This window comes from Schistocerca cancellata, chromosome 2 (assembly GCF_023864275.1).
Source record: "Schistocerca cancellata isolate TAMUIC-IGC-003103 chromosome 2, iqSchCanc2.1, whole genome shotgun sequence".
In the NCBI taxonomy this organism is placed as follows: Eukaryota; Metazoa; Arthropoda; class Insecta; order Orthoptera; family Acrididae; genus Schistocerca; species Schistocerca cancellata.
The window spans coordinates 423,385,304-423,412,643 of record NC_064627.1 but is presented as its reverse complement, the minus strand read 5'-3'; the positions used below and the strand labels follow the sequence as shown (position 1 = coordinate 423,412,643).

Genomic DNA, 27,340 nt, shown 5'->3' with positions numbered 1-27,340 from the left:
CACGTGACGAGCAGCGTAAGAGGAAGACATGAGGGAGGACGTTCTTTGTGTGAGGTGTGACGTAGCATCACTATCGGCGCGTCCCTGTAACCATCGCCACGGCCAATAGTACGCCGGGTAAATATTGTGGAGGCGGTCCACGGCGTGGCGGAACGCGATGCTGACCTGCACTGCGCCCGCTTTGTTTGTTTACGCTGCGCGCGCATCCTGTGACGTGGCCAGACGGAGGCTGTGGTGGGGCGCCGCGGAGCGCCTAAGTAGTGGTCGCCGAGCGGGTCTCGGCGCAGTCTACTGTCAGCTGAGCTCGCGGAAGAGAGCCGAGCCAACCCACTTCAGAGATGGCCAGCTGCTTCGCGCAACAAAGCGCCGAGTGTCCGCTGCTGCGACTCCTGCAGAAGGCGATCGACGTGTTGGCGAATGGCATCACCGAACTCTGCCGCCGCATTCGCTCCGTCTTCAGACGTAAGCGCTCCCAATTGTTGCGCCTTAGTTACTTATTTAGCAATGTAGTGCTTGCAAGTAGATCTGAGTAATTAACGTGAACGTACTTGTAACACAATGGTATAGCTTCAGGTTTTTCACACTATGCTGGAATGTGCTGGTCTTGTAGTTCTTTTCTTTGTCGTGTAAGGGAAATAATTTTTAGGTAAACAATTTGGTTTCTTGTCATACATATCTCACAGCATTAAAAATTAATTTTGATCAACAATTTGTTTCATTCCTTTGAGGTTGTACAAATGAAATTCCAAGTCATCCAATCGGCTCATAGAGGGTGTATGTTCTCTTTTGATTGCCTGACGTTACAACACTACTCCTGTGAAGTTAAAAGAATGAAATGAATTGTTTGTTTTTAAAATGGAGTTATAATGCTCTGAAACACATAAGTAAATGATCGGAATTTAGTTTCTTTCCTGTACAGTGAACTTTTTACCCTTATAAAATAATACTATAACAAGCACAATTTCGATGGCGTTTAGATTTTCCAGCATTTGGTGACGTCGATACGTTCTCGTGTGGCGACATCTAAATGTTTTCATACTTCGGCAAGCGGTTTTTTCGTCACCGTTAGTCTTTTCCAAATTTAGTACTGACAGTGCATGTGCCCGTAACACAATACTCTAACAAGTACAAATGCATATGAAACGAGCAAATGTATACATATTCGTATAATATCTAAAATGCTACTTTACTGGTTTCCAGAAATATCATCTATTTTATGTTAACATGTATTTCTTTCCATTTTTGTTTACCACTGAGATTTCCTTGATATATTAAGCTTTCGACTACATTTTTGTAGTCTGTGACCAGTGGCAGTGTACTGTGTCTTATTGTTGATGTGTGTCTTCATACACAGATATTCGTTGCTGGTTGACACAACAAATATCAGTTAATTGTCAGAATGATACAAAATAAATTTCTCGTCTCATAAAGCCAAATATAAAGTGTTTCTACAAGAATTGGGTATACGTAAAAGGTGACGTTATTACCCATTCTGAAGACAAAAGAAATCGTATAAACATATTCCTGAATGTTTCCTTATAAACAGTTGTCTCACGCTGTCAGGAATGAGAGAGCCCAAGTGACAATTTTCATTTGCAATTCACATTAAGAGCTTGCTATTCTTTTCAGCTCGTGCAGATAAATTCTGTGCCACTAAACGCTGCTGGTATTTGTTTCCTAGTTTAAAGCGCACTAAATAGTTCAAATGCAAGCGAACAATTAGTCTCTTATTTGTAATGCTTATCCGTAAACTGTAGTCTTGAAATAATGCCAAAAGGTGATACTCTAACGTGGGAAGATAGTGTACTGCGTGGCAGTGAAGTGTTTGGCAGCTCTCTAGCCGTGAGTTTGTTTATTTGCATGGTATTTTCTCATCAGGATAGTACGCTGTATTTTGCTTGACATAGGTCTTTTAACGATCTTATGTAAGGAAGTAACACCTCCAGCGCCGGGACACAAAGTATTCACAACAATAACTCCGGAACACCTGATAATGCCCTTCAGCTGTAGCTTTTATTTATTCAGGTTTCTAACAACAGCTACGTATTCACTGGATCCACTATCAATAATATACTGCAAATATAATACTTCCTTATCTACTGCATTCCCAAATACATAAAGAGGAAGGTTATTGTCTGTATGCCTCCAGAAGTGCCCTGATCTGTCGTACGTTGTTTAGATGCTTCTTAGTCAGTTACCCAACAATCAAAATTATAACATTGCTCCTCTGTCCCACAATAGCGTTCCGTGAAAATAAGGTCGTCTTTCTGCAAAATATCGAGTAGAAAAGCGGAAAACAGACTAATTTTGCGAAGTACTCAGTGGAGGTTTACATACTGGGAAAAGAAACACATAACAAAAATTAGCATTAACACAAGAAACTAAAAATTGTTTAAATAATTTCATACTGTGCTGTTACTGAGACACAAGTAAGACGATGTTGTTCATCTTTTTGCATTTATTGCGTTCGTTGCAACATATCCATTGAGTTCTGGTAAGGACTGTCGAGATTACCTCTCATTGAATGTAGCTAACTGAACAATTTTGTAACTATTAATAATCAACATTACGTTGTCAGTTATGTAGATGAGGAAAACTGGCTATGACTAAGCGGACACGTCACACCAGTAGCGCTTTCTGCGAGAGTGGCTAGAGCTTACGCTACTGGTCGACTACAAGGAAATATTCATGTACCTGTCTATCCAGTCCCGGCGTGCTGCGTCATAGATGCAACGGTCTTTCTTTCCTGTTTTGATCTAACAACGCCTGCGGCCTGCAGGTCGCTCCAGACAGCGCAGCAGGCGGACAAGTGCTTCGCGGGTTGCGTCACTTACAGGCGCACTAGTTTACATCTCCCGGTCTGTATTGGAGATCGGGAAGTTACCTCAGCGTCATCAGCACTTAAGTAACAAAATTAGATCATTCGCTTGCATCCTGGATCCGCTTACATGAACTGAAGGAGCTCTTGTTGCTCGCTTCTACATTGTTAATCGAGAGAGGAGATATAATGGCCATAATGATTACCTAACGCAGCGAACGTAATTCCTTCGCATCCCAGCAGTATATTTTACATTTGCATTTGCGCATGAATGAGCTTATATATTCGTATGAGTTTCACGTATGTCTCGATAAAAGAAATGACGATACTGAAACTCAAGTTATCAGCCATTGATGGGCCTCACAAACTCACAGCTTTCCAGTCTAAACTTAATGTTCTAAATAGCTATCAACTTACTGTTCGTAGCAATCGTCTAATCACATTAGAAACACAGTTGTTGATTGTCATTACTTGAGTAGTTAACATAAAGTGTCTAACCAGTGGAAACGCCAATTGTACCTGTCCGGTAGGGTTTTGAAACTCGGAGCTCTCGTAAAGACATGTCAATCCAAACTAAACTGTTGCTGGAGAGTCATTTTTAGTTCTAACAGGCATTTGAGACGAAATACAAAGTTGCCCAAAATTTCGGGTTCATCTAGAATGCAGTCTTAGTTGTAGGGACATCTAATAGCATTGTTGACTTTGGTAGTATTTTTAGTTAGCTATTGCCATTTTTATAACTCGACAGTTACAATCGTGAGACTTACGCTGCATTTATAGAGAAAATACCTTAAGAATATGCAGGACAAAGCAGTTTATGAAACTTTACGAGAACTGCTGATTTTTCGATGCAGGAAGAAAATTCATATTCAGCTTCAGCTACTGCGGAGCTCTGTCAATATAAGTGTAATCATTAATGTTTTTGCTTGAACATAAGCACGGATTTCTTTGTATTACGAAGCTTTGGTAGCAGGCTTCTGTATACACTTTCATGTCGATTATTTCATTTTATTTTCCTTCTCTCGTGTATTTATAGCACATGAAGCCACCTTGAATGCTATCACTGTTGATACAATCATCGTCAGCAGTTGTTCTGCCATGCGGCAGGTGCTCTCCCTTCTCGAGCATTTCTATTCAGTTGGGTGGAGATCTCGCTTTCTTCCATTACACGGTCCGTTAATTGGTATCTCCTTCTTCTCACCCTCTCTTTCTCTTTACTGTTCCTTCAATTTCTTGCTGCAGTAATCGCGGTATTACAGTTTGTAGCCTACTCACACTTCCAGTACGTTAAGCCTTCTTCCTCATCTTTCTCAACGTCCAAGTCCATGCACAAAAAACTATTTTCAGTACACACAGGGGTTTGAAACAGTCTGAAGAGCTTGTGAGGGTATTGTAGGGTAGGTAGTGCTGATAAATAATTGTTAAGAAAAAAATTCGATACGTTTCGCTTTTCCGAGTTAATTAGCATTGAAGTTAGCCAATCAGGTCGTTGTGCACGAAAATTCATGCTACCCGCCAGATACAATGTCAGTTGTTTTCATAGTGTAGATGATACCGCACGAGACTGCTCAGCTTTTGACTAGGGTTGCATCCAATTTTTGTGTAGCTCTTTTGTTCGGTTTTAGGAAACCAAAGGCAAAACACGTTCAGCGATACCAGCTCACTTGAATTTATGCACTAAGCACCATAATTGTCTCATTTAGATGCTAATTAACTCGGGAATGGCGTACAGTATCGGAAGTTTTTTCCTAACCATTGTTCTTCAGCAAAACCTACCCTGCAACATGCTTGCAAGCTTTCCAGACTGTTTCTGATCATCATGTTAATCATTTGGCCCATATCTCCCTTAGGTTATTATTCAATGACCAACTAAACAATTTTTTATCTTTGTTCAACCGCTCCTTAGCTATCGCTATTTTCAATCTAATTTTTGTTTTGCTATAGCACCAAAAATTTTCCTTGGATGAAAGTCTACGGCGTCCGTCATGACAGTAGATTCTGACGACCCCAGGCATGCTGTCGGTTAACCGTAGTTCCCGACATGGAGTAATATAAGACGAAACCGTAGGCGGCACAGCGCGATACAGAGAATTCAAAGAATTAGCTCCGCGAGTGAGATGTTTGGCAGAGTGTATGTATTTTCATCCTGTACCTGTGTAGATACGGACATACACTGACGAGTTACAACACTATGGCCAGCGCCCACCCCGAGATTGAATGCTGACTCGTGACTCTGACAGCACGTGACGTGGTAAGGTAAGCATTTGAGCGGAATAGAGACGAATGGGGAATCGTTCTGGTGACAATAAGTCGCACAAATGGGGAAATACACCGGCGTAAGCGAATTTTACAGAGGTTAAATTACTTTGGTACTGCACCTGGGACGAGCATCTCGGAAACAGCGACGCTGGTCGGCTGTTCGCGTGCTATGGCTTGAGCATCTATGGAATATAGATGAAGATGAAGAAACTATGAATAGGCGACAACAAATTGAACGTCCATACCTTATCACAATAAATAGGGATCGAAGGCCTGCCCGTTCATTTTAGCGCGATCTGTGGCAGATCTGGCGACAGAGTACGATGCTGGCGGAGGCACAAGTGTTTCGGAGTACACTGTTGAGTGCACATTATTGAACCGGTGTTTCGCAGCAGAAAACCGCTACCATGTTGATCCAACAGCATCGTCAAATATGTTTGGAGTGAAATCAGACAGTGGGTCAAACCAGTTCGATGGTAGTTTACAGATACGTAGTCATCCAGGCGAACAGCTGTTGCCGGCCGGGGTTGCCGGGCGGTTCTAGGCGCTGCGGTCTAGAACCGCGCGACCGTTACGGTCGCAGGTTCGAATTCTGCCACGGGCGTGAAGTCGTTAGGTTAGTTTGGTTTAAGTAGTTCTAAGTTCTAGTGGACTGATGACCTTGGCAGTTAAGTCCCATAGTGCTCAGAGCCATTTTTGAACAGCTGTTGGAAGAATTCACCGTGCCACGGACACAGGCCTGTAGGAGCAGAATTATGTTATGGGGGCGGGGGATTCACCTGGGCTTCCAAGGGACCTGCGTAGTAATCGACGGCACCATGACGACTGTGGACTATTAGGGACCACCTGTTTCCCATTATGAAACTTTCCTGGCAGATTACAACTGTGTGCCGGACCGAGACTCGAGCTCTGGACCTTTGCCTTTCGCTGGCAAGTGCTCTACCATCTGAGCTACCCAAGCACGACTCACGCCCTGTCCTCACAGCTTTACTTCTGCCAGTACCTCGTCTCCTCCCTTCCAAACTTTGCAGAAGTTCTCCTGCAAACCTTGTAGAACTAGCACTCCTGAGAGAAAGGATATCGCGGAGACATGGCTTTGCCACAGCCTAAGGGATGTTTGCAGAATGAGATTTTCACTCTGTAGTGGAGTGTGCGCTGATATGAAATTTTCCTGGCAGATTAAAAGTGTGTGCCGGACCGAGACTCGAACTCGGGACCTTTGCCTTTCGCGGGCAAGTGCTCTACCGCAGGAGAGCTTCTGCAAAGTTTGGAAGGTAGGAGACGAGGTACAGGCAGAAGTGAAGCTGTAAGGATAGGGTGTGAGTCGTGCTTGGGTAGCTCAGATGTTAGAGCACTTGCCCGCGAAAGGCAAAGGTCCCGAATTCGAGTCTCGGTCCGGCACACAGTTTTAATCTGCCAGGAAAGTTTCATATCAGCGCACACTCCGCTGCAGAGTGAAAATCTCATTATGGATGTATCCTATTATGCTTGATGTCTTCCGCAACATCTATGGCATGCTGCAACCGGACAACAGTTTGTGTCACAAGGCCAAATGGTGCTGCAGTGTTTTGAGGATCAGCACAGTGAACTCACGTGACGTCTTGACCATTAACTCCGTCTTGTCTGAATTCGGTGAAACACAACTAGGATGCTATCGGGTGCCAACTCCGCGCTCACAAACCACCCGCCCGTAAAAGACGGGAACTGTGTGTACGCATCTGGTGCCACAAACCTCTGGTAACCTACCAAGTACAGGTAGAATCCATGGCACGCAGGATCACTGCAGTATTACGTACCAGAGGTGGACCAACACACTTTGAAGCAGGCGGTCGTAATGTTTTGGCTGACCATTGTATGTTGCCAGACAGCGGCTGGCGAGGTGCGTCACGGTGCTGGGAGAGCCGGCCTGCGCAAAGCGTTGGTTGTTGGCCTTGGCGGCGGGCAGTCCTAGCAGCAGCTGAGCCACGCGCCGCAGCCAGCTGCCGGCGGCTGCAGCTGTCCCTGAACTCCGCAGCCGCGCCGGTCGTGCAGCAAGTACCCCGCACTGCGGGTAGACTGCCCGCAGGCGCCAGCTGCCATCTCCTATCCAAACCAGAGCAGTCACTTATCTGGCAAAGTCTCTCGGGAGGAGCACTCGCGTAGCTTTTGGACCGGCTTAACAAGGGGCCACTTTGTAGCGCTGCTCTATGGTTCGCAAGCAGAGCCTTAGCTGATACTGATGGAGCTGCTACAGAGCGAAAACGCTCAGGAAGCTCTGCTCACCTCGTGTAAAATAGGATATTTCGTTAAATTCTCAACGAGATCTGGCGGAAATTGTGATAGATGCTTGCTGCCTTCTGCATAACTTCGTCAGAGAATGAGGTGTATATAAGTCTGAAAACATATTTTCTGTTGCTGGGCTCGAGGATGAGATGCCAGTAGACAACTCTTTACCTGGAAACTGTACTAAGTGCATCCGAACAACATTTTCTGATAACTAGGGCTACTCAGAAAGTAATAGATGATTTATAACAAAAAAAATTAACGATATGGACGAACGAAATTTTGTTGTATATATTTTAAAGGTACACTGTGAAGCTGCTTTTCTACATATTCGCCTTCAAATTGAGGCAATTATCGTTTGTTGCACAAGTTTTTCAATACCGTCTCTGTAGAAATCTGCGCCTCCCAGTGCAACCCCTGGTTTATACCGTCGTGCAACTTGGCGTCAGTATCAAAGCGCTGTGTAGCGATCCATATCTTCATTGCTGGGAAGAGGTGGTAGTTGCGAAAGTTCCGTAATAATGAAACGACGATTTTTACAAATTTGGTCTCTGCTTTTCATCACCAGTTTGTTAGTCAGAAAGGTAGACATACCATTGCAGCCCTCAAATGACCTTTCTAAAGGCTATACATGAAATTTTTCTAGAACATTAATATCGTTTATACTTCAAGAAGACAGCTGTTGTATAATAGTTGGCACTTTCTCCTTCCGTTCTCGATATGGTATCATGTGTTACTTACTCCTATTCTGGTGTTCAAATGCTTCAAATGGCTCTGAGCACTATGGGACTTGACATCTGAGGTCATCAGTCCCTAGAACTTAGAACTACTTAAACCTAACTAACCTAAGGACATCACACACATCCATGCCCGAGGCAGGATTCGAAACTGCGACCGTAGCGGTCGAGTGGTTCCAGCGCCTAGAAACACTCGGCCACAGCCGCCGGCTATTCTGGTGTGTGCAAAAGATCGAAGGATAGTATTTTGTACTTCCCTCCAACCCACACCGTACAGTGGCTTACGAATGTTACGGTGTTCGTGAGTAGACGAAAACATCTTTCATGAATGCGAATGACACCGTTGGCTGCTAACTCATTTATAGGGGGTGGGAAGATGCACAAAATCTATGAAGACTGAGGGGTTAACGCTCTTCTATCCGTAGAATCATCCCAAGATATAAAAATACCATCCTTTTTTTCAGTTGATTGTCCCTATAAGACTACTTTTTTCCTTAAAGAGGTGCATATGTAATATGTTGCGCTGTCTTTTCTGGAACTACCTCTCAGACTATTCAGAAGTGTAATACTTTTGATAAACTAGGAATGAAATCATTGCAACTTTGTCACCATCTTTCTCCTCCAAATGCGAAAATATTTTGTTGACGCCGAGCTACATAGAGAGAAATGTTCGTCATACGGAATGATATAGGTGTTCTTTTTTACCGCGCGCTGTTCGAGAGTAGAATAATAGTTACTGTGCAGGTGGTTCGATGAACTCTCTGCCAGGCACTTAAGTGTGATTTGCAGAGTATTGATGTAGATGTAGATCTAGAATCTGAGTGCGAGTAGTTTCGGCCCCTGTAATTATACACGTTCCAACGTTAGCGAAGTGTTTAGCGCAGGCCATTTTGAACTGAACTACGAAGATAATTTAACTAGATAGTTAATTTAACTAGAGAGGAGAAACAGAAGCTAGAAGCTACAGGTAGGCGACAGTGTCCTTTAAGGACGAACATTCTGCTTCCAGTATGAATGAGCAAACAAATACCACAGATCGATCGATATCCGTATGTTTGCTTCCGGCGATAGTCCTTATTGGAGTTTATTCTACAGAGATATCAATGTCCGGCGCCACGGGTCAGAGCCGAAGGTCACTACTCCAGGGCAGCACTGTCTGGGGTTGTTTGCCATTGCCCGTATAAATCGGACGAGTTGATTTGTAATTTATGATCCACTTCTATAAGGAAACATTGTGTATCACTGTTTGGGAGAAACATATAGTCGATAAGACTACTATATCCATTTCTGTGTGTTCTTTTTTCTTTATTTTTTCGAGTATAGTTCCACAGAATTTGTTGAACGATAAATGAGGCAAGGAGTCCTCTGTTCGGAAATCGATCTACACGCTATTTTTGGTCTGTACAATCGATCTGCACGCTGTTTTTGGCCTGTAAATAGTCTTGAGTTTATCTCTGTTTGAATTATGTCTGCAACACGTTTAATTTAATATAGAGAATGGAAAGTAACTGATTTTTCTCTTTGGGTGTTCAAGGATTTACGGTCATTGTCGAAGTAGAAAGCGACACAGTTGTAGAGCAAACTCTTGTAGACGTTGTCAGCTGCCTATCCATTGCTATTTTAAATTTAGGCCAAGGGGTTAGATTTTCCAAGCTGTTTGTTACTGGGTTTTGTGAAGGTGATTTCCAATTTCGTGATCACAATCACTTTTTTATTCTTGCTTATCTCCACAATTTTCATCTTATACTCAGTGTGGTGTCTAGGAAGCGTGCATACTCGGTTTGCTAGATAAACAATTCAAACAAGTCGTATTAATGAGTTTTGTTACAATAAGATAATTTACAATACTTAACTTTTGCGATTACACAGATATGTCGCAAGCAAAGGGCGACATTCAAACTAAGGAATCTTCTTCGTTACAGACAATTCTCAAGTCTCTGATACATAGAGAGTACAAGCGAAGTAACTAGAGTTTACGTTGCTGTAGAACTCGCTAATCTTGAAGCTGCTATTGAACTGGGTTCTCACCACTCTGTCGCGGCGCTTATGTCCTCTTCAACTAGAGGCCGCTGCTGTCGCGTTGACGTCCTGAAGAGGGGTCGGTCAGCGTGCTATTGGCTGACTTCTCACAGCCGTCTCTTCTCTTTCGTTACCCACTGGCGTGCCGGCGCTTAACTTTACGCCGTAACAGTTATGGTCTTGAACCTGTATCAAGGGAAACAACTGAGTCGTGCTGTGGTGTAAATATACGAGTGGTAAAAGATTGCTTATAGGTGACAAGAATGAGCAGCCTAAATCAGTAATTTTTTTCTGAAAATTTTCCCATCTTATAAAAGTGAGAATTCCATATAAATGGATTTTCTTATTTAGCTGATAGTGATTTGGAGCACATTATTATGACCGTCACCTCAAGAAAATGTATGGAAGCATTTATAAGACTACAAAACCAAAGTCTTATGGCTGTGTATGTCCATCTTTTCAGAGCTGGTTGCGGGACTCGACTGTTCGTTAGAGGATGTCAAATGAAACACCTTTAAACCGTCTAGTTTCCAAACTTATTTTATTTAGTTACCAGTTTTGGCTATTTACTACGCCACCTTCAGGCCAGTGACCGACATGTTGGAAGATTCCACCTCGGTTCTGGTCAAAACAGGGGCCAGCAATACTAGTGTTAGAAGATGGTTCTGGTCAAAACAGGGGCCAGCAGTACTGGTGTTAGGAGATTTATGGTTGCTATAGCGATCACTTTAACCATCATCTGCCAATGGTGATATATGGTTCTATCCTTTGTTAATCCTAGCATATATCATGCGATGTGTCGCTGCTTCCACATTTGTTGTTTGTGAAAAAAATAAATATAGATATGGTTTCCATTTCATATTAAACTGATAGTCCTACCCCCTCTCTCCCCCCTACCCACTCCTTACAAACGCGACTGGGTTAGTTGTTTCTCCGGTTGGAGGAACACAGGGATACACGATTTGCGATAGCAAGAAGGCATGTCGTTTTCGAATCAACCGTGTTGGACAGTTTCACTTAAAATGGGTGTGTAATGAAAATTTGTTGAGAGTGAAATTGGCTTTATGAATATAGAGCTGCCACTGAAAGATTTTTTTTTTAAAAAGAAAGACAGGACTGCCAAGGAGATGCAGGATGAGTTTATTTGTTCGAGATTTAGTTTATGTGGCATTGTCATGTCCTCGTCAACGCAAACACTCATACTAGCTTACAAGCGCCAGCCGTTCTCTCGCCCTAACTAGACAGTATGGCCTTTTACATGGACCAGAAGCAGGTAATTCAGTGTAGGCTACCCATTTAACAAACAGTCATATTGCTACTCTTCAGCGATCGTCTCTTTCTTTTTCAAATAGACAGAATTTTCCGAACATTACCTTCAGAAAATACATCGTTGATGATGATCATGACGTGTTCTGGTCATAACGCAGATCCGTCATTGCAAGTTCTGCATTTTCCACTCCTCCCGGTTTTCCGCCATTCTTTTTGTAGCTGTTTCGGATTAATTAATCTTGATGTCAGTTAGCTGATATCTTCTTCTTTCTTTAGTACTTCTCAGTAAATCGTGAGCAGTTTCATCTGCAGTGGCGTGTTTAAATTGCGACTGACGGAAATGGGCGAGTGTAGATGAGTGTGAATATTGAATGGAAACGGGGGCGCGTGGTAGTGTGGCGTAAGGCGGTGAGAGGAGCAGGAACTTCAGAAAATACATCGTTGATAATGATAATGATGATGCCGGAAGTGATGATGCGTTCTGTCCATAATGCAGGTCCGTCACTGCAAGTTCATCACTTTCCACCCCTCCCTGTTTTACACCTTCCTTTTCGTAGCTGTTTGTGGTGCATTAATCTTGATGTCGTCAATTGTCTGATATCTTCTTCTTTTTATGATACTTTTCAATATATCATGAGCAGTTTCATATTCAGTATCGTGTTTAAGTTCCAATTGACGAATATGGGCGTGAGTAGATGGACGTGAAGACGTGAATAGAGAGGGGGGAGGTGGTAGGTGCGTGTGAAGGGGTATGGTGCGCGGGTACTGGATGACGGCCGTGTCCATAGAACGCTCAGTTTCGACAAAGAAACTGGAAGGAATAACTTTGGCCGGTTTTCCTGAAAAACATACTAATTCGGTTTATTCTTACAACCATGTTGTGTAGCTTGCTGCTTCGTAGTCAGAGCACGTGGTCTGTGCGCTTTTGTGGTGTCTTGTGGCTTAAGTGGAGGCGGTAGCTTGTGGTGGTGGTGGTGGTGGTTGTGGCGAGGGCAGAAGCCGCGGGTGCAAGCGCGTCGGTCGGTGCCGCAGGCTGGCGGTGCGGCGCTTTCCCCGCCGACGTGTCCGGGCGTCGAGCCCCGTCGGGCCCCCTGCGCTGCTCCGTGGAGCTGCCGGAGCACGCGGAGGTGGCATCGGCGAAGCCGGCCCTCGAGTCGTCGTGGGCGTCTCCGTGCCCGTCTGTCTGGGGCGAGGCGCCTTCCGCCACCGACTCCTGGGACGAAGACGACTGGGACGCTCGCAGCTTTGTCAGCGCCGCCAGCTCCGTCGGGGGCGCCATCTTCTGAGCTCCACCGCGCTAGTACGTCCCGCCTCTGTCCTCTTCTCTGCTATACCTCTTGTCCGCTTTAGACTTCTGTCTGCTCCAGTAGCTGCCCCGCCCTTCAAACTGATCAGTTGCTATTGGCCAGAAGCTCCATTGGCTACAGTTGTTCTTCGTAATCTTCTCCATAATTTTCGAAACGAAATTCTGTTTTCAGGTTCTTAACTCTTAAAGTATCTGATCTGGTCACAGAAGTTCCACACTTACTATGTCGTTTTCATTTTTTTCTTTATATGAATCTTTTTACGTTCAGTTTCACGCCTGCACCCTCATTCGTATACAGGCTGGTTATAACTGAACTTACGCTACTTGACAGGGGCCCCCATGAACGAGTGCGATCGTAGGAAAATGAAACTTACTGGAAACAATTACGAGGATTGGAAATATAATAGTGGCAACTATTTATTTACAGCTCATACAAAATAGATGTGTGTTTCAAAGTTTTACTAACCTTCAAAGTAGTCACCGGCGTTGTGCATAACTCGTTGCCAGTGATGTGGGTCGTAGGATACTCTTAGCAGTGCCAGTTGTGGTGACAGAGTGGCGCGGTCTATTGCCCGACGAATTTGTAGCAGTTCTGAAACGAATGCTGTGAAGTGTTTCCTTCAGTTTAGAAATCTAGTTGAACTCACGAGGGCTTAAGTCACGGGAGTGCAGTACGTCGTATAGCACGTAGCAGCCCCATCAGTCAAACAAATCAGCAAAAGCTTGCACTGTACGTGCTTCAGCATTGTCCTGCAAAATAATGGTCAGGTCTTGCAGAAAGTGTCATTACTTCTGTCTCTATGCTTTCCATTTTTGGAACACAACCTACGACCAGCTTAGAGACAGAAGTGATGACACTTTCTGCAGGACCTGACCATCATTTTGCAGGACAATGCTCAAGCACGTACAGTGCAACCTCTTGCTGATTTGTTTGACTGTTGGGGCTGCTAAGTACTATACCACCTACTGCAATTCCCTGACTTAAGCCCTTGTGAGCTCAACTCGATTTCTAAACAGAAGGGAACACTTCCCGGCATCCGCTTCAGAACTGCTAAAAGTTCGTCGGGCAATAGACCGCTCCGCTCGAACTCTCAACACAACTGGCACTGCTAAGGGTATCCTACGACATCCACATCTCTGGCAACGGGTTACACAGAATGCTGATGACTACTTTGAAGGTTAGTAAAACTTTGAAACACGTATCTTTTCAACAAGCTGTAAATAAATAGTTGCCACTATTGAAGTTCTAACGTTCGTATGAGGCCATGTGAAAGAGGAATAATGCATAAACCGTTGAAAGAAACACCTTTTAATGAGAGGGTAACATTTGTTAATTGCGTACCATGTTTACGATTGGGTTCACGAATATTGTTCAATGTGAAGACCATCCGCGTCCACGACAGCCTGAAACCGCACTAGAGATACCATTTCACAACTGTTCGCAGCACTTTTCGAACGGTAGACTACGGAATGTTCAGCTGTCATTTTAGGGCTCGTACACTGCTTCAAGATCACACATTGCGTCCAGAATTCTTAGTCGTGGCAACAGCAATTTCTGCAACAATTTGTGGCGGAGTTGGTGGTCGGCCACTCCCAGGAGCAATTCCCAAATCTTCAGTTAATTCGAACTTGTGAACCGCGTTCTTCAACCCCGGCACGGTAAAATGGCATCGACCCTCCCGATTAGCAGCAGCACTATTACTATAGTTTTGACAAAACGTTGTTACGATGAAAGCTCTGCTCACCTTATCTACGCACGTGTTGACTGTAGCGCACACTGATGCTCCTGTTTGAGCCCTACCAGTACCCGCCTAATGGCAAGTCATGATACTAACACTACTAACAACGCAAATCCTGCAGCGCACAATCTTATCATCATTCCTGTTATCTATATGGTAAATAGTTTTCCGTCTACGCTGACTCAAGTAATAAAACTTCAATTGTGATCAACTTGTCTATAGCCAAGCTATAGAGCTGGATTTGGCATCACTGTTGATTCACTAATTGCGAAAAAATATCTATAAATAAAATGAAAACAAAGTACGACTGAGGCATTTCTGTTTCCATAATAAATACTGTTCTCTTTTCTTGATGTCAGAAATGTTGATTTATCATATCAAAACATACACGTCTATGCCTTGTTGTCCCATTGACACCTTCCACATCACGGCTCCACAAGCCGTACATACCACCACATATTTCGAAACTACTTCTCATGTTCCAGTCTGTTGTTTCTGTACGCAAAGTAGTACATGCCATCAAATTGAAACACAAGTTTCCCCCTGCGAGTTAATCTGCACACTGCGTAACTACTAGTTATTACGTTACTCTTAATTACTATTCCGTAAAGGAACAAGGGTACTTCTAATAATGACATTTTACAAAACACAGTCTCTAAGGAACTGTTTCTGCGGCATCCAGCGGTTATTAAAAGTGTACGGCAAGCTCGGAATTCAGTGTCAACACTAGGTGCCGGGGTAATGGAAGGGAAGAGATGCGTGGACTCACTGGCTATCTGGAGGTTACATGAAAATGTAGCAGAATATGGGAATGAGCCACCTACAGAGGCCGTCCAACAAAATACTGCCTGACAAGAAATTTCATTGTCACCCACGGAAAAAAGAAGAAAAGTATAGAAAGCACTATTTACATTTAACAGCTCTAAACGTAATTTGCATAGCCTTTACAAGGTCTTTAAATAACTCTTCAACTTTAATTGCGATGCTTTTTAAGTTACTCTTTCTTGTTCTACCAGTGTGAAGCATTCAGACCGTATTCGTGTCTTAATGAAGTGATAGTCTTTTAGGTACAGAAGAACTTTATAATGATAGGTAATATACCATTTTGAGTAAAATCTGTGACAGAAATAATTAGGTTCAAATTCAGTTACGTACCTCCTTACCACTACACCTATACCACTTTCCTTAGAATTTCAGTTCAAGCTACAAACTTGTCCTTCCTAAACCTTCCAGACCGTGTTTTAAGCTGCAGGCGAAGATTAAAACTAGGTAATTTATTTTGAGTGAACTTTTTGGCCTTGATGTCAATAGAAAAGCCAGCAGCAGACTCAGTGGAAACACGTTGAGCTGGCACAGATGTGGCCATTTCCGTGAGGGTAATTTGAGTGTGTGTGTGTGTGTGTGTGTGTGTGTGTGTGTGTGAGTGAGTGAAAACAGGTTTTGGTGCCCTAAACCCCAGGCTATGAATAAATTTCACGAAAAAGACGCAACTGTCTCCGAAACCGGTTCCCCAATCTTCGCACAGCAGATCAGTGGCCAACGATAATCACAATCACAATACGAGGTAAATATATTTTCTCTGCAGTGTCATTTTCTAATAACTTTCTGACTGCTCGATAAATTTAAGATGGGTATTTACACCCGATGCTTTTTATTTACACTTGACAACTGCATCATTAGTGCTCTGAAATTATACAATGTACACAGTATGCTTGTAAATGAGTTTCTGTCATTGTTTTGCGTAATTCTTTGAGCCAATTTGTTGAATTTTACCCACCCATTTGACTGACTAGTTTATGATAAATTTTGGTATATAAAATGCGTAACTCTTCTTGAGTACACACAGGGCTCTTACATCGGAAAGTATGATTCCGTAGCATTCAAAGTTTAAGTTCGGTTTGAGACGGCAGAAACTATGGTTATTCAAGGTCATTATGCTAGGAAAACATTTTTTCTAAACTCTCGGGCTGCAATAGTAAGGAACATTTTAAACGGAGACTAACCTAGTCCATGTTCCTGCAGTCATTCATGAGAAGAGCCTGAAGGCTACGCAGCCCACATGGCAGCTCTGTGCAGCAGGTTGCATAGATGTAAGTTACGCATCAGTAATTCGAGCTGTGAAATTGTAAACCCTTATTTGCCTGCGCTGAGATAACGTTAGTGTGAATTCACTGTGAGGGCACAGAGTCGTGCAGCAGGGCGTAAGATAAACGTAGCGCCTGCTTGAGTCAGCGTGGGTCAACGGTCCGACGACGCGCGGCGTAGCTTGCTTGCGTTTCACACACTGACACTGTGCTGGCGTGGAGCAGTCGGCTTGTAATGGACCGCCTGGGGTATGCGGGGCTCATCTACTGATAGTCGGCCAGAGATAACTGCCGCGCCTTTGTCCCTGGTGGTGACTAAGCGCGAGTGAGAACAATTGATCCTTACCGCTCTCAGTGCGATGAGTAAGCTCTCGACACATCCGCTGCTGCTAATATAGCTGCTGGAGTAGACAGATGGCGAATGCTATCCTTGGCTTGTTGCCATATGTGCTGAATATCTCGCAAAGACCTCCTGATGATATGTGATGTCTCCACACTGCACGAAATGAATCCAGTAGCGACTCTTTCACCTTCATGTGTTCTCACTGAAGACGTTAGATGAATATTTTACTTACATGTACACATCTAGGCTGGTGTCTTTTAGTTTGTTTTCGAATCATTTCTTATTAACGTTCTTATTAGACAAGAGCAGTGGTCCTGACACATCTGAACTTAAGGTGAAATATTGTTTCCGTTTTCTAACAGCTTGTTCGGAATATACTCGAATGACACACACACACACACACTGTGTGTGTGTGTGTGTGTGTGTGTGTGTGTGTGTGTGTGTTTGTGTGAGAGAGAGAGAGAGAGAGAGATTCCATTCTCTGCCTATCTCTTAAAACTCTTAAAATTCTGTGTACGTGGTGTTGCATATTTTGTCCATACTTATCATCTATGGTACCAGCACCGGCATTTAATTTTATTAGTTTGACTGATTTTTTGACCAATAATTTACATTTTTACTTTCTCTGACTTTAAGAAGAAGCCTGTGTATGTTTATTTAGGAACAGTGCTAGTTACCGATTCCTCAGTTTTCCTGACAACGCAGTTTGGGGAAAGGTGAGGTTCCTTTTCTTTTATTGTCTTTCTGGCAGATCCCATTAAGCCATATCACTTGTGTAAAGTCAATTATGAGGATACGACCGTAAGGGCAATACGACACCCAGTCCCCGAGCGGAGAAAATCTCTGACTCGGCCGGGAATCAATCGAACCCGACTGAAAGGCGAGTTGCGGTTACGAGTATTTAATCCCGGCCGCAGAGAAAAGTCTATTCCTTTTCGAATCTTTGCAGATATTCTTTGTTTCTCGTCCTTCAATTAACCGCCTGTCTTGAATGCTGAACTTCAGGTGTTACCATTCACTATAGCTATGACAGCGTTGACCACAAAACGTTGCGGTAAAAAAAGGAGTCTAACTATTTATTCAATGCGACTGACAAGATACCGTGTATTACACACTAGAAATACGTATGTACTGAATGGTATGAGAGAACGTGCGAAGTATATCTACATCAGTGGTACTATTATGGACACATTGCAGAAAGAAGTTTCTCGTTTGAGAACATGGATCAATAGAAGACAAGAAACAGATACTTCCTTTCGGATGATCCTATGAAAAATTTTATTCGCACTGAAACTACCTGGCAGTCTGAAACTGTGTCTTGGACCAAAATTCGAAATCTGAACCTACATCTTTCGCAAACAAATACTCGACCATCTGAGCTACCCAGGCAAAACAGTACACCCCACCCCTCCCAGTCCCCAACAACAGTCCGTTCTATACCACCTTCCAAACTGCACAGAAGTTCTCCTGCACACCTCGATGGATTGGTATCCCGGAAGAAAGGAGAAGCGGAGAAATGGATTAGCTACAGATTAGTAGATTTTTTCGAGAATGAATTTTCAGTTTGTAGCGGAATGTGCGCGAAATATTGGACATTAGATTAAATGAATTTTTTTCCGGAAATTGGTTGTTGGTGACTGCCATCAACGGCTGCTTGTTGACCCTATGCAACGTACTATTCAGCTCATGTACTTTCAGAAGATATTTCGCCAGTACAAGGAAAATAATCTTGAAAATATGGATAATTTCTAACATAACTCTGTACCACTTAACGCCAGTTGCTAATCAATGGAATACTTATGATACGTGCTGGAGAGACTTGGAACCGAGCTATAGCGTTTTTCTGCAGTGGTGTGGGCAGCTACTGGAGCCATAGCCATAAAGTATACTGATTTCTTGGTGTTTCTTCCTTCCCCCTATTGGTATGCCTTATGAATATCGTGTGGATGCATAGACTGGTACCTGTAAGAGGCGCGTGCCGTCGTGTTTCAGGGTGGGGCGGGAAGCGGCGCTGCTTCAGCGCGCAGGAGGTGGAGAAGCGGGTGATGCGCCTGGCCGGAAACCGCCGCAGTCAGCTGGCGAAGGAGGTGCACGCATTCGTGGCAGCCATTCGGCGCAGGCCGCTGCTCCAGCCCGACGGCGACTGGAAGGCAGCCTTCGACGACACGCGCGACCAGATGAACGCCACCAGGAACTACCTCGCCCGCAAGGTCAGTGATTCAGCCATTCGTGTATTATTATTATTATTATTATTATTATCAGAGCTATTCGGAAAGTAAGGTCCGATCGGTCGCGAAATGGAAACCAATGTGAAAAGATTTTCACCAATTCTCTACGCTGGTCTGCAGCTCGTTATCTGTGCCAAAAAGTTGTCTTCATAGCCAGCGGTACATGTGAGGAGAGATGATACTCAAAGGGAACCAATTGCGGGCTGTATTGTGGTTGGTCAAACTGCTCCCATCACAAACGCTGCAGGACCATCTTCATTGCTACTGCAGAGTGCATCCTAGAATTGTCGTGCCGAAGGAAAGGCACGACAGTTATGTTATGTGGTCCGCACGACATCAGGCGAAATCTCTCACCAGGCTGTCATACTTGGCGGAAGACGCTGTTTCCTAGGCATCTTTTCGTTGTCACTGTGTGCTCAGAACTGGAAAGGTAACTGCCAGGTAAAGTGACGTTTCAGAGTTTGTATCAATGTTCTTTTGGCAGTCTGCTTTCACTTCGTTAGTTGAAAGTAGCAAACCTATAGAATACATGTATAGATAACACAACACCTATTTACCTATGGACTCCGTAGCTTTGCTACTAACGACGCGGAAGCAGCCTACCAAAACAACATTACTACACCGAAACGTCATTTTGCATGGCAGAAAAATGTTCTCCCGTGCAACACTTTCACGCGTAATCTGTTAAAAGAAGCCATTAGTGGGTTTCGGATTCGGGACCTTTCGCACAGCGACCTGACGCTCTACCAACTTATCTGGCAGAGATATTTTCCCCGATTGTAAGTGTTCATCGGAGGTGAGGGTATCATCTGGAGTACCCCAGTGAAGTGTGATAGGTCCGCTGTTGTTTCGTATCTACATAAATGATCTTTAGGATAGGGTGGATAGCAATGTGCGGCTTTTTTCTGATGATGCTGTGGTGTACGTAAAGGGGTCGTCGTTGAGTGGCTGTAGGAGGGTACAAGATGACTTGAACAGGATTTGTGATTGGTGTAAAGAACGGCAGCTAACTCTAAATATAGATAAATGTAAATTAATGCAGATGAATAAGAAAAAGAATCCCGTAATGTTTGAATACTCCATTAGTAGTGTAGCTCTTGACACAGTCACGTCGATTAAATATTTGGGCGTAGCATTGCAGAGCGATATGAAGTAGGACAAGCATGTAATGGCAGTTGTGGGGAAGGCGGATAGTCGTCTTCTGTTCACTGGTAGAATTTTGGGAAGATGTGGTTCATCTGTAAAGGAGACCGCTTATAAAACACTAATACGACCTATTCTTGAGTACTGCTCGAGTGTTTTCGATCCCTATCAGTTCGGATTGAGAGAGGACGTTGAAGCAATTCAGAGGCGGGCTGCTAGATTTGTTACTGGTAGGTTTGATCATCACGCGAGTGTTACGGAAATGCTTCAGGAGCTCGGGTGGGAGTCTCTAGAGGAAATCAGGCGTTCTTTTCGTGAATCGCTACTGAGGAAATTTAGAGAATCAGCATTTGAGGCTGACTGCAGTAAAATTTTACTGCCGCCAACTTATATTTCGCGAAAAGACCACAAATATAAGATAAGAGAGAGTAGGGCTCGTACAGGGGCATATAGGCAGTCATTTTTCCCTCGTTATGTTTAGGAGCGGAACAGGGAGAGAAGATGCTAGTTGTGATACGAGGTACCCTCCGCCACGCACCGTATGGTGGATTGCGGAGTATATATGTAGATGTTGATGTAGATTTAGACACACAGACGCAGTTTCCCTTTGCTCCGTAGTTCTGGTGTTGCTTTTACTTACCGTTTATTCATCTTCTATTGGACGACAGCACGCATCACTAACTACTCTCGACACAGTGTTTGGTAGCGATGAGAGTGTGACATCTGGAGGTTTTGGTGTTAGCATACTGTCGACTTCCTGTACGGCACGTGCACCTCGTCTTAACTCTGGCTGTTGTTGCGCCGCCCGGGTTCCCGGGTTCGATTCCCGGCGGGGTCAGGGATTTTCTCTGCCTCGTGATGGCTGGGTGTTGTGTGCTGTCCTTAGGTTAGTTAGGTTTAAGTAGTTCTAAGTTCTGGGGGACTGATGACCATAGATGTTTAGTCCCATAGTGCTCAGAGCCATTTGAACCATTTTTTGTTGTTGCGCAGCTGGGCACGGGCGGCAGCGAGGAGGAGGAGGACGCGTTGGAGCGGTGCGTGCAGAAGCTGCTGTACGAGCCGGTGTTCAAGGAGCTGTATCACCGCGCCATGCTGGGCCTGTGGAGGGAGAGCTGCGTGCGCGACATGGCGCTCATGGTGCGCCGGCACCGGCGCGTCGGCGTGTCGCCCGCCTGGTTGGGCGCGCCGCCGATGTCGCCCGCCGCCACGGAGCGCGTGCGCGCCACGCTGCTCAGGATGCAGTCGGCGCGCCTGCCGTGCGACAAGCTGGACTTGCTCGCCACCGCCGCCGAGGACGCCACCAAGATCGTGAGTACTACTCCGCTCCCTCCTTTCTCTCTACCTGTCCTTTCTATCTAACCAGGCGTTCGTGTTAGGCCAGGCGGAGTAGTGCATGTATTTTGTGACCCAAAGGGTTCTTTCTAAACAAAGTAGAGAGCTGAGGCACAGTGCAGAACAGCGCAGTAGTGCGCCTTTGTTGCGTCTGCGCCTGTGGTGTTGAAAACAGTGCACTGCGCGCCTCGCGTAGTTTCGGAAAACTGAATCCCTCCCGGAATCCGAGAAATCCAGGCCTCACAACGCTACAAGTCTTCTTTTAGCGTGAGCAGGCATTGCGTGCAGGGGAAACAGCGACTGTTGTTAAAGTTGTTAAGGACAGCTACAAGTCGCATTCAATGTACTATGAGGTGACGACAGCCATTCGATGGCCTTATGCACATATACAGGTGATGGTAGTATGGTAGTATAAAAGGTCAGTCCACAGGTGATTCGTGTGAGAAGTTTTCAGTCGTGATTATGGCCGCACTACGGGAACTAACACTTTGAAACCGGAATGGTAATTGGGAGCTAGATGTATGGGACATTCCATTCCTGAAATCGTCAGGAAATTTTATATTTTGTGATCCACAGTGTCAATAGAGTACCGAGGATAGCACGTTTCAGGCATTACCTCTCACCACGGACAACGCTGTGGCCGACAGCCTTCATTTAACGAGCGGGAGCACCGGCGTTTGTGTAGACTTTTCTGTGCTAACAGGCAAGCAACACTGCGTGAAATAACCGCAGAAACCAATATGGGACGTACGGCGAACGTGTCCAGTAAGATGGTGCGGCGAAATTTAGCGTTAATGGGCTAGGGCAGGAGACGACCGACGCGAGCGCCTTTACTAATAGCACGACATCGCTGCGGTGCCTCTCCTGGGATCGTGACTGTATAGGTTGCATTCTAAATGACTGGAAAACAGTGGCCTGGTCAGATGAGTCGTGATTCCATTTGGTAAGAGTTGATGGTAGGGTGTTAGTGTGGCTCAAACCCCACGAAGCCACGGACCCAAGTTGTCAACGAGGCACTGTGCAAGTTGGTGGTGGCTCCATAATGGTGTGGACTGTGTTTAAATGGAATTAATTGGGTCTTCTGGTCCAATTGAACCGATCATTGACTGGAAATGACTATGATCGGCTACGTGGATTCCAATTACAAACATTCAAGTACTTCATGTTCCCAAAAAACTATGGAATTTTTATGGATGACAATGCACGATGTCACTGGGCCAAAATTGTTCGCGATGATTTTGAAGAACGTTCTGGAGAGTTAGAGCGAATTATATGACTACTCATATCGCCCGACAAGAATCGCATCGAACATTAATCAGGTATAATCGACAGGTCAGTTCGTGCTCAGAATCCTGCACAGGCAACGCTTCAGCGATTATGGACGGATATAGAGGCAAAATGGCTCAGTATTTTTGCAGGGGCTCTGAGCACTATGGGACTCAACTGCTGTGGTCATAAGTCCCCTAGAACTTAGAACTACTTAAACCTAACTAACCTAAGGACAGCACACAACACCCAGCCATCACGAGGCAGAGAAAATCCCTGACCCCGCCGGGAATCGAACCCGGGAACCCGGGCGTGGGAAGCGAGAACGCTACCGCACGACCACGAGATGCGGGCTATTTTTGCAGGGGAGTTCCAACGACTTTTTGAGTCTATGCCACATCCAGCTGCTGCGCTACTCCGGGCGGAAGGGAGTCCGACACGATTTTAGAAGGTATGCCATGACCTTTGTCACCTCATTGTACTATGTTGACAGTTTGTGCTCACTTTAACAAGAGATTCGTCTGAAAGTGTGAAATTTACTGTTCAAAGTAGTTGGCTAAGCACATTTCCGACGTCGTCAACCACCCACTTTGAACTGTAATGCCGGCCGGAGTGGCCGAGCGGTTAAAGGCGCTACAGTCTGGAACCGCACGACCGCTATAGTCGCAGGTTCGAATCGTGCCTCGGGCATGGACGTGTGTAATGTCTTTAGGTTAGTTAGGTTTAAGTAGTTCTAAGTTCTAGGGGACTTATGACCACAGCAGTTGAGTCCCATAGTGCTCAGAGCCATTTGAACGATTTGAACTGTAAATTCCACCGTTTCAGACGATTCTTCTGTTAAACAGAGTGAAAACAGTCAACACAAAATACTGGTTGCGACTTGTGCCTGTCCTGACAGATGTAAACTACGATTCCTTTTTACTCTACAGAGAAATGCGATTCACCCTGCACGCTTCTTAATAACCCCATGGTCGTGCCTCCAATTTCAACTGTGGAACGTCGAGCTCTACGCATAAACGTTCTTCAAAATTTTCCTAATTAAATTTTCTAAAACTAAGTACTTAATTCTATTTTCCTAATGGATGATATAAGAGAATAAGTAAAACTACATTAAGTTTTTTTGTAAGAAGTGTAAATAAAACTTACCTCAAGGACATAGCCAGATTCCTTCTCTTCCACTTTCGGTATTACGAGGGGACTTCAGAAAGCAATGCCTTATTATGGCAGGTTATTAACTTTGCAGCACGTTTCCCATTGCCAGAAAATTTCAATCGAACGTTTTGATCCCCCTGTTATGTGTGCCGTAGCAGAACTGCTTCTTCCGGTAACTGGGATCACACACTCTCCTGACAATATGCCGTTATTGTTGTGCGACGGCCTCCGCGCGGGACAGCATGTGTAACTTACTTTCTGAAGATGCCACGTAAAACCTTCAGAAAATATTTCTGCACAGGACGCTGAATCTCGTGTAACTCAAAATGGTTCAAACGGCTCTAAGCACTATGGGACTTAACATCTGAGGTCATCAGTCCCCCAGACTTAAACTACTTAAACCTAACTACCCTAAGGAATCACACACATCCATGCCCCAGGCAGGATTGGAACCTGCGACCGTCGCAGCAGCGCGGTTCCAGACTGAAGCGCCTAGAACCGCTCCGTCACAGCGGCCGGCTCGTGTAAGTCACTCCGATCCAAACGGAAGTAGTTGCTGAACAGATTATCTTAAGTCAGACGTCAAAGAGAATTCAGTGACTTCTCCTATTGTTCCTGTATCTTCTTTTTCCATTTTGAATTACTCTGTTTGCAAGTTACTCAATATCAGCGTCTCCATTTCCTCATCAGAAACCACCTCTGAATTACGATCCGTGAGTTCAGCCATTGCATCACGACCTAACATCGCACGACAGTGGGTAAGAACGTCCCGTTCCGTGCTCGTGCAGTGTTGCATAGCATTACCTGCGTTGTGCTTTGCTGCCACGAGTCACTTGCTCACACTCTGCTCGAGAATGTGTACAGCCATCCGATTATCGCAATCGTGGGCCACTCGGCCCCTTGACGCGTGACAGTGGTCTCCGTTCCCTCTCGGTTAGGCTCCCTTTATGACCACCGTTCTTACGCCGTGTTACATGGCTGTCAATGGTACACCATCCCTTGTAGACATCTCGGACAGATGTACAGTACTCTACTCAATTCCTTTCCTTCTTTCAGTGAATCGGTGCCTAATGCTCCGTTTGAAACTCTCAACAACCTCTGTTTCTTTCAACTTAGCCTGGACTCGTCTCCTTAATTTTCTACTAGAATTATTCAACACTGATTTTCAGTTCAGGATAAGCGGGTCGATTGCAGGGATGCTAACGTGTCTCTTTTGTTTCTTGTCCCCAGGCAGAGGAGGAGAACGGAATCATCGTCAACTCTGATAACTTGATACCACTGATCAGCTGGATACTGATGGATATCGGCATGGTGAGTAAAACCAAATTATAAAAGTTGACTGGATATTAAGATAAGGAATCTATCGTTCTGAGAACTACCTTCTTAAAACTTTCTCAAGTCTGAAGGCTCCCTGCGTGCTTAAACAACTGTAAACAGGAAATATACTCATATTAGTTGTTAACAGTGCTTGAAAACTGAAATTTTCCAAGACTACCGTGACGGGTTGTCATAATTTACAGTACTCCAGGCCATTTTGCTTTGTGTTGGAGTACTGAACCATACGTGTAATAGTACGAAAGCGAGACTCGTTTTCTTCCCGTTTATTTGTTGCCAACTGTAACAAACTTAGCTCCTGTGGTAAGAGCGATTGTGGTGTAGCTCACACAGCTGGTTACACTGACTTAAATCTTCTACGAGGTGCTTGTGTTCCACGTCGTTTTATAACTTCATTCTAGTTAACCGAGCCACTGGATAAAAAGCACCCCTGTGTGGCCTTAGCGTTGTGAGTTTTACAATTTGTTCAGCTGAATTTGGTTATGCTTCGCTAAAAGCGGACAGCTGTTTGCACAGTGCTGTGTCACAGTTACACCCAAACCTCCAGATGTCGGACATTTAGATCGGTACTAAAAGCTGCATGTAGATAGAATATCAAGTAAAACACCGATTTAGTTCGTGCTATGAGATGTAGTTGAGTAGAACATGCGTAAACGGTAATTAAAAGTAACAGCAGAACTACGGAGCGCAGTAAAGCCATATCTGTGAGTTATAGTATTGCGGATCTCACGTGGGTGAGTTAGTAGTGTGAACGATCGTTGTACCGTGGGTCCCGCTTTCAAATCCCACCGATAACGATTTGTTTTAACTGTTTACGTGTCAAACTGTTATATGGGAGAAAATTTTCCTGACATGTAAAAGGACTTTTCAGAGTTCGTAGCAATGTTCGTTTAAGTAGCAAACCTATAGAGTACATGTGTATAGACAGGTGTGGTGTTCTGCCGGACATGTGCGACAGAACAGACACCACTCGTGATGAAGTAGCTAGTGCATTTGTAGTTCCACAGAATATACATAAACAATCGGAACAGTAGAAGAAATAAACAACTGCATCACACGTACAGCAGTATAAATAGTCCCATTCAACACTTTCACCCATAATACAGTGAAAAAATTTGTAATCATTGGGATATGAACCCAAGACCCTTGGTAGGACGATCGAACGCTCTACAAACTTCCTCACCGAAGCCATAGATACTACGTAGAGTGTGCTTTTCCTGTGGTCCATAGTTCTGTTGTTACCTTTAATTGAACGTTTACACATTTTCTGCTAGACGACAGCACATAGTACAAACTACATCGGAGTTTTGGTTGATACTCTTTCGGCATACAACATTTGGTACCGCTCTTAGTGTCTGACTTCTGAAAGTTTGGGTGTTAGTTGCGAGCCATTTTCTGAAGCTACTTAGATGAGCAATAAAATGCAGGACAGGAGGGTTTGCTATAATTATACCAAGCATACATCATCAATAAGTCTTTTCAAGTGGCTCCCTCCTCTGTCTACAGTCTTGTCCCTGTCATGATTCCGTTTCGCCGTGCTGTCGTGTAAAACGTCTTCTGCAATATTGTTTTCTTTTTCTTTTGGAAATATCTTAAGTGCCCATGACGAATTTTTAGTCATCCTTTCAGTACTGATTTTAGTTTTCGAAGCAGGTAAAGTCCCATGGAGCGACGTCTGGTGAGCAGAATCGCTAGAGGGCGACAATTATCTGAATTTTGGACAGAACGTGCAAACTGACATAAAGGAATGGACAGGCCCGTTCCCATGGTGAACCATGGTACATCTTATTATAACTGCGGTTCTTTCTGCGAATTTCCTCTCGGGAAATTTTCAAAATCATTACTCAGTAACGGTGGTGGGCTGTAAGATCCTACGGCAAAAAATCTCGAAAGGAACAGTGCCACTGACATAAAAAAACTGGATCACATTTACAGTAAATCGAGACTTTTGTATCTTTCTGGGTGTATAAGTCGTTTGCCAGCCGCTGTGATAACTTTATTTTGGTGTTGACGTCACAGCCATAAAACCAAAACTCGACTCCTTTTGT

The 27,340-nt window shown here is 44.4% G+C and overlaps 1 protein-coding gene across 2 annotated transcripts in view; it reads left to right on the top strand.

Annotated features, from left to right (window-relative positions):
• Nucleotides 1-297: 297 nt before the first annotated feature.
• LOC126161884 (uncharacterized) overlaps nt 298-27,340 on the top strand; it is a 31,155-nt gene continuing 4,112 nt past the window's right edge. The window contains exons 1-5 of one of the 2 annotated variants that reach the window (XM_049918021.1): nt 298-462; nt 12,397-12,664; nt 18,829-19,046; nt 21,198-21,515; nt 25,188-25,268. In XM_049918021.1, coding sequence (XP_049773978.1) covers nt 418-462; nt 12,397-12,664; nt 18,829-19,046; nt 21,198-21,515; nt 25,188-25,268 — 930 coding nt within the window. In that variant the 5' untranslated portion in view covers nt 298-417. The remainder of the gene's footprint in view (nt 463-12,396; nt 12,665-18,828; nt 19,047-21,197; nt 21,516-25,187; nt 25,269-27,340) is intronic. The other variant, XM_049918022.1, reaches the window with a different exon arrangement.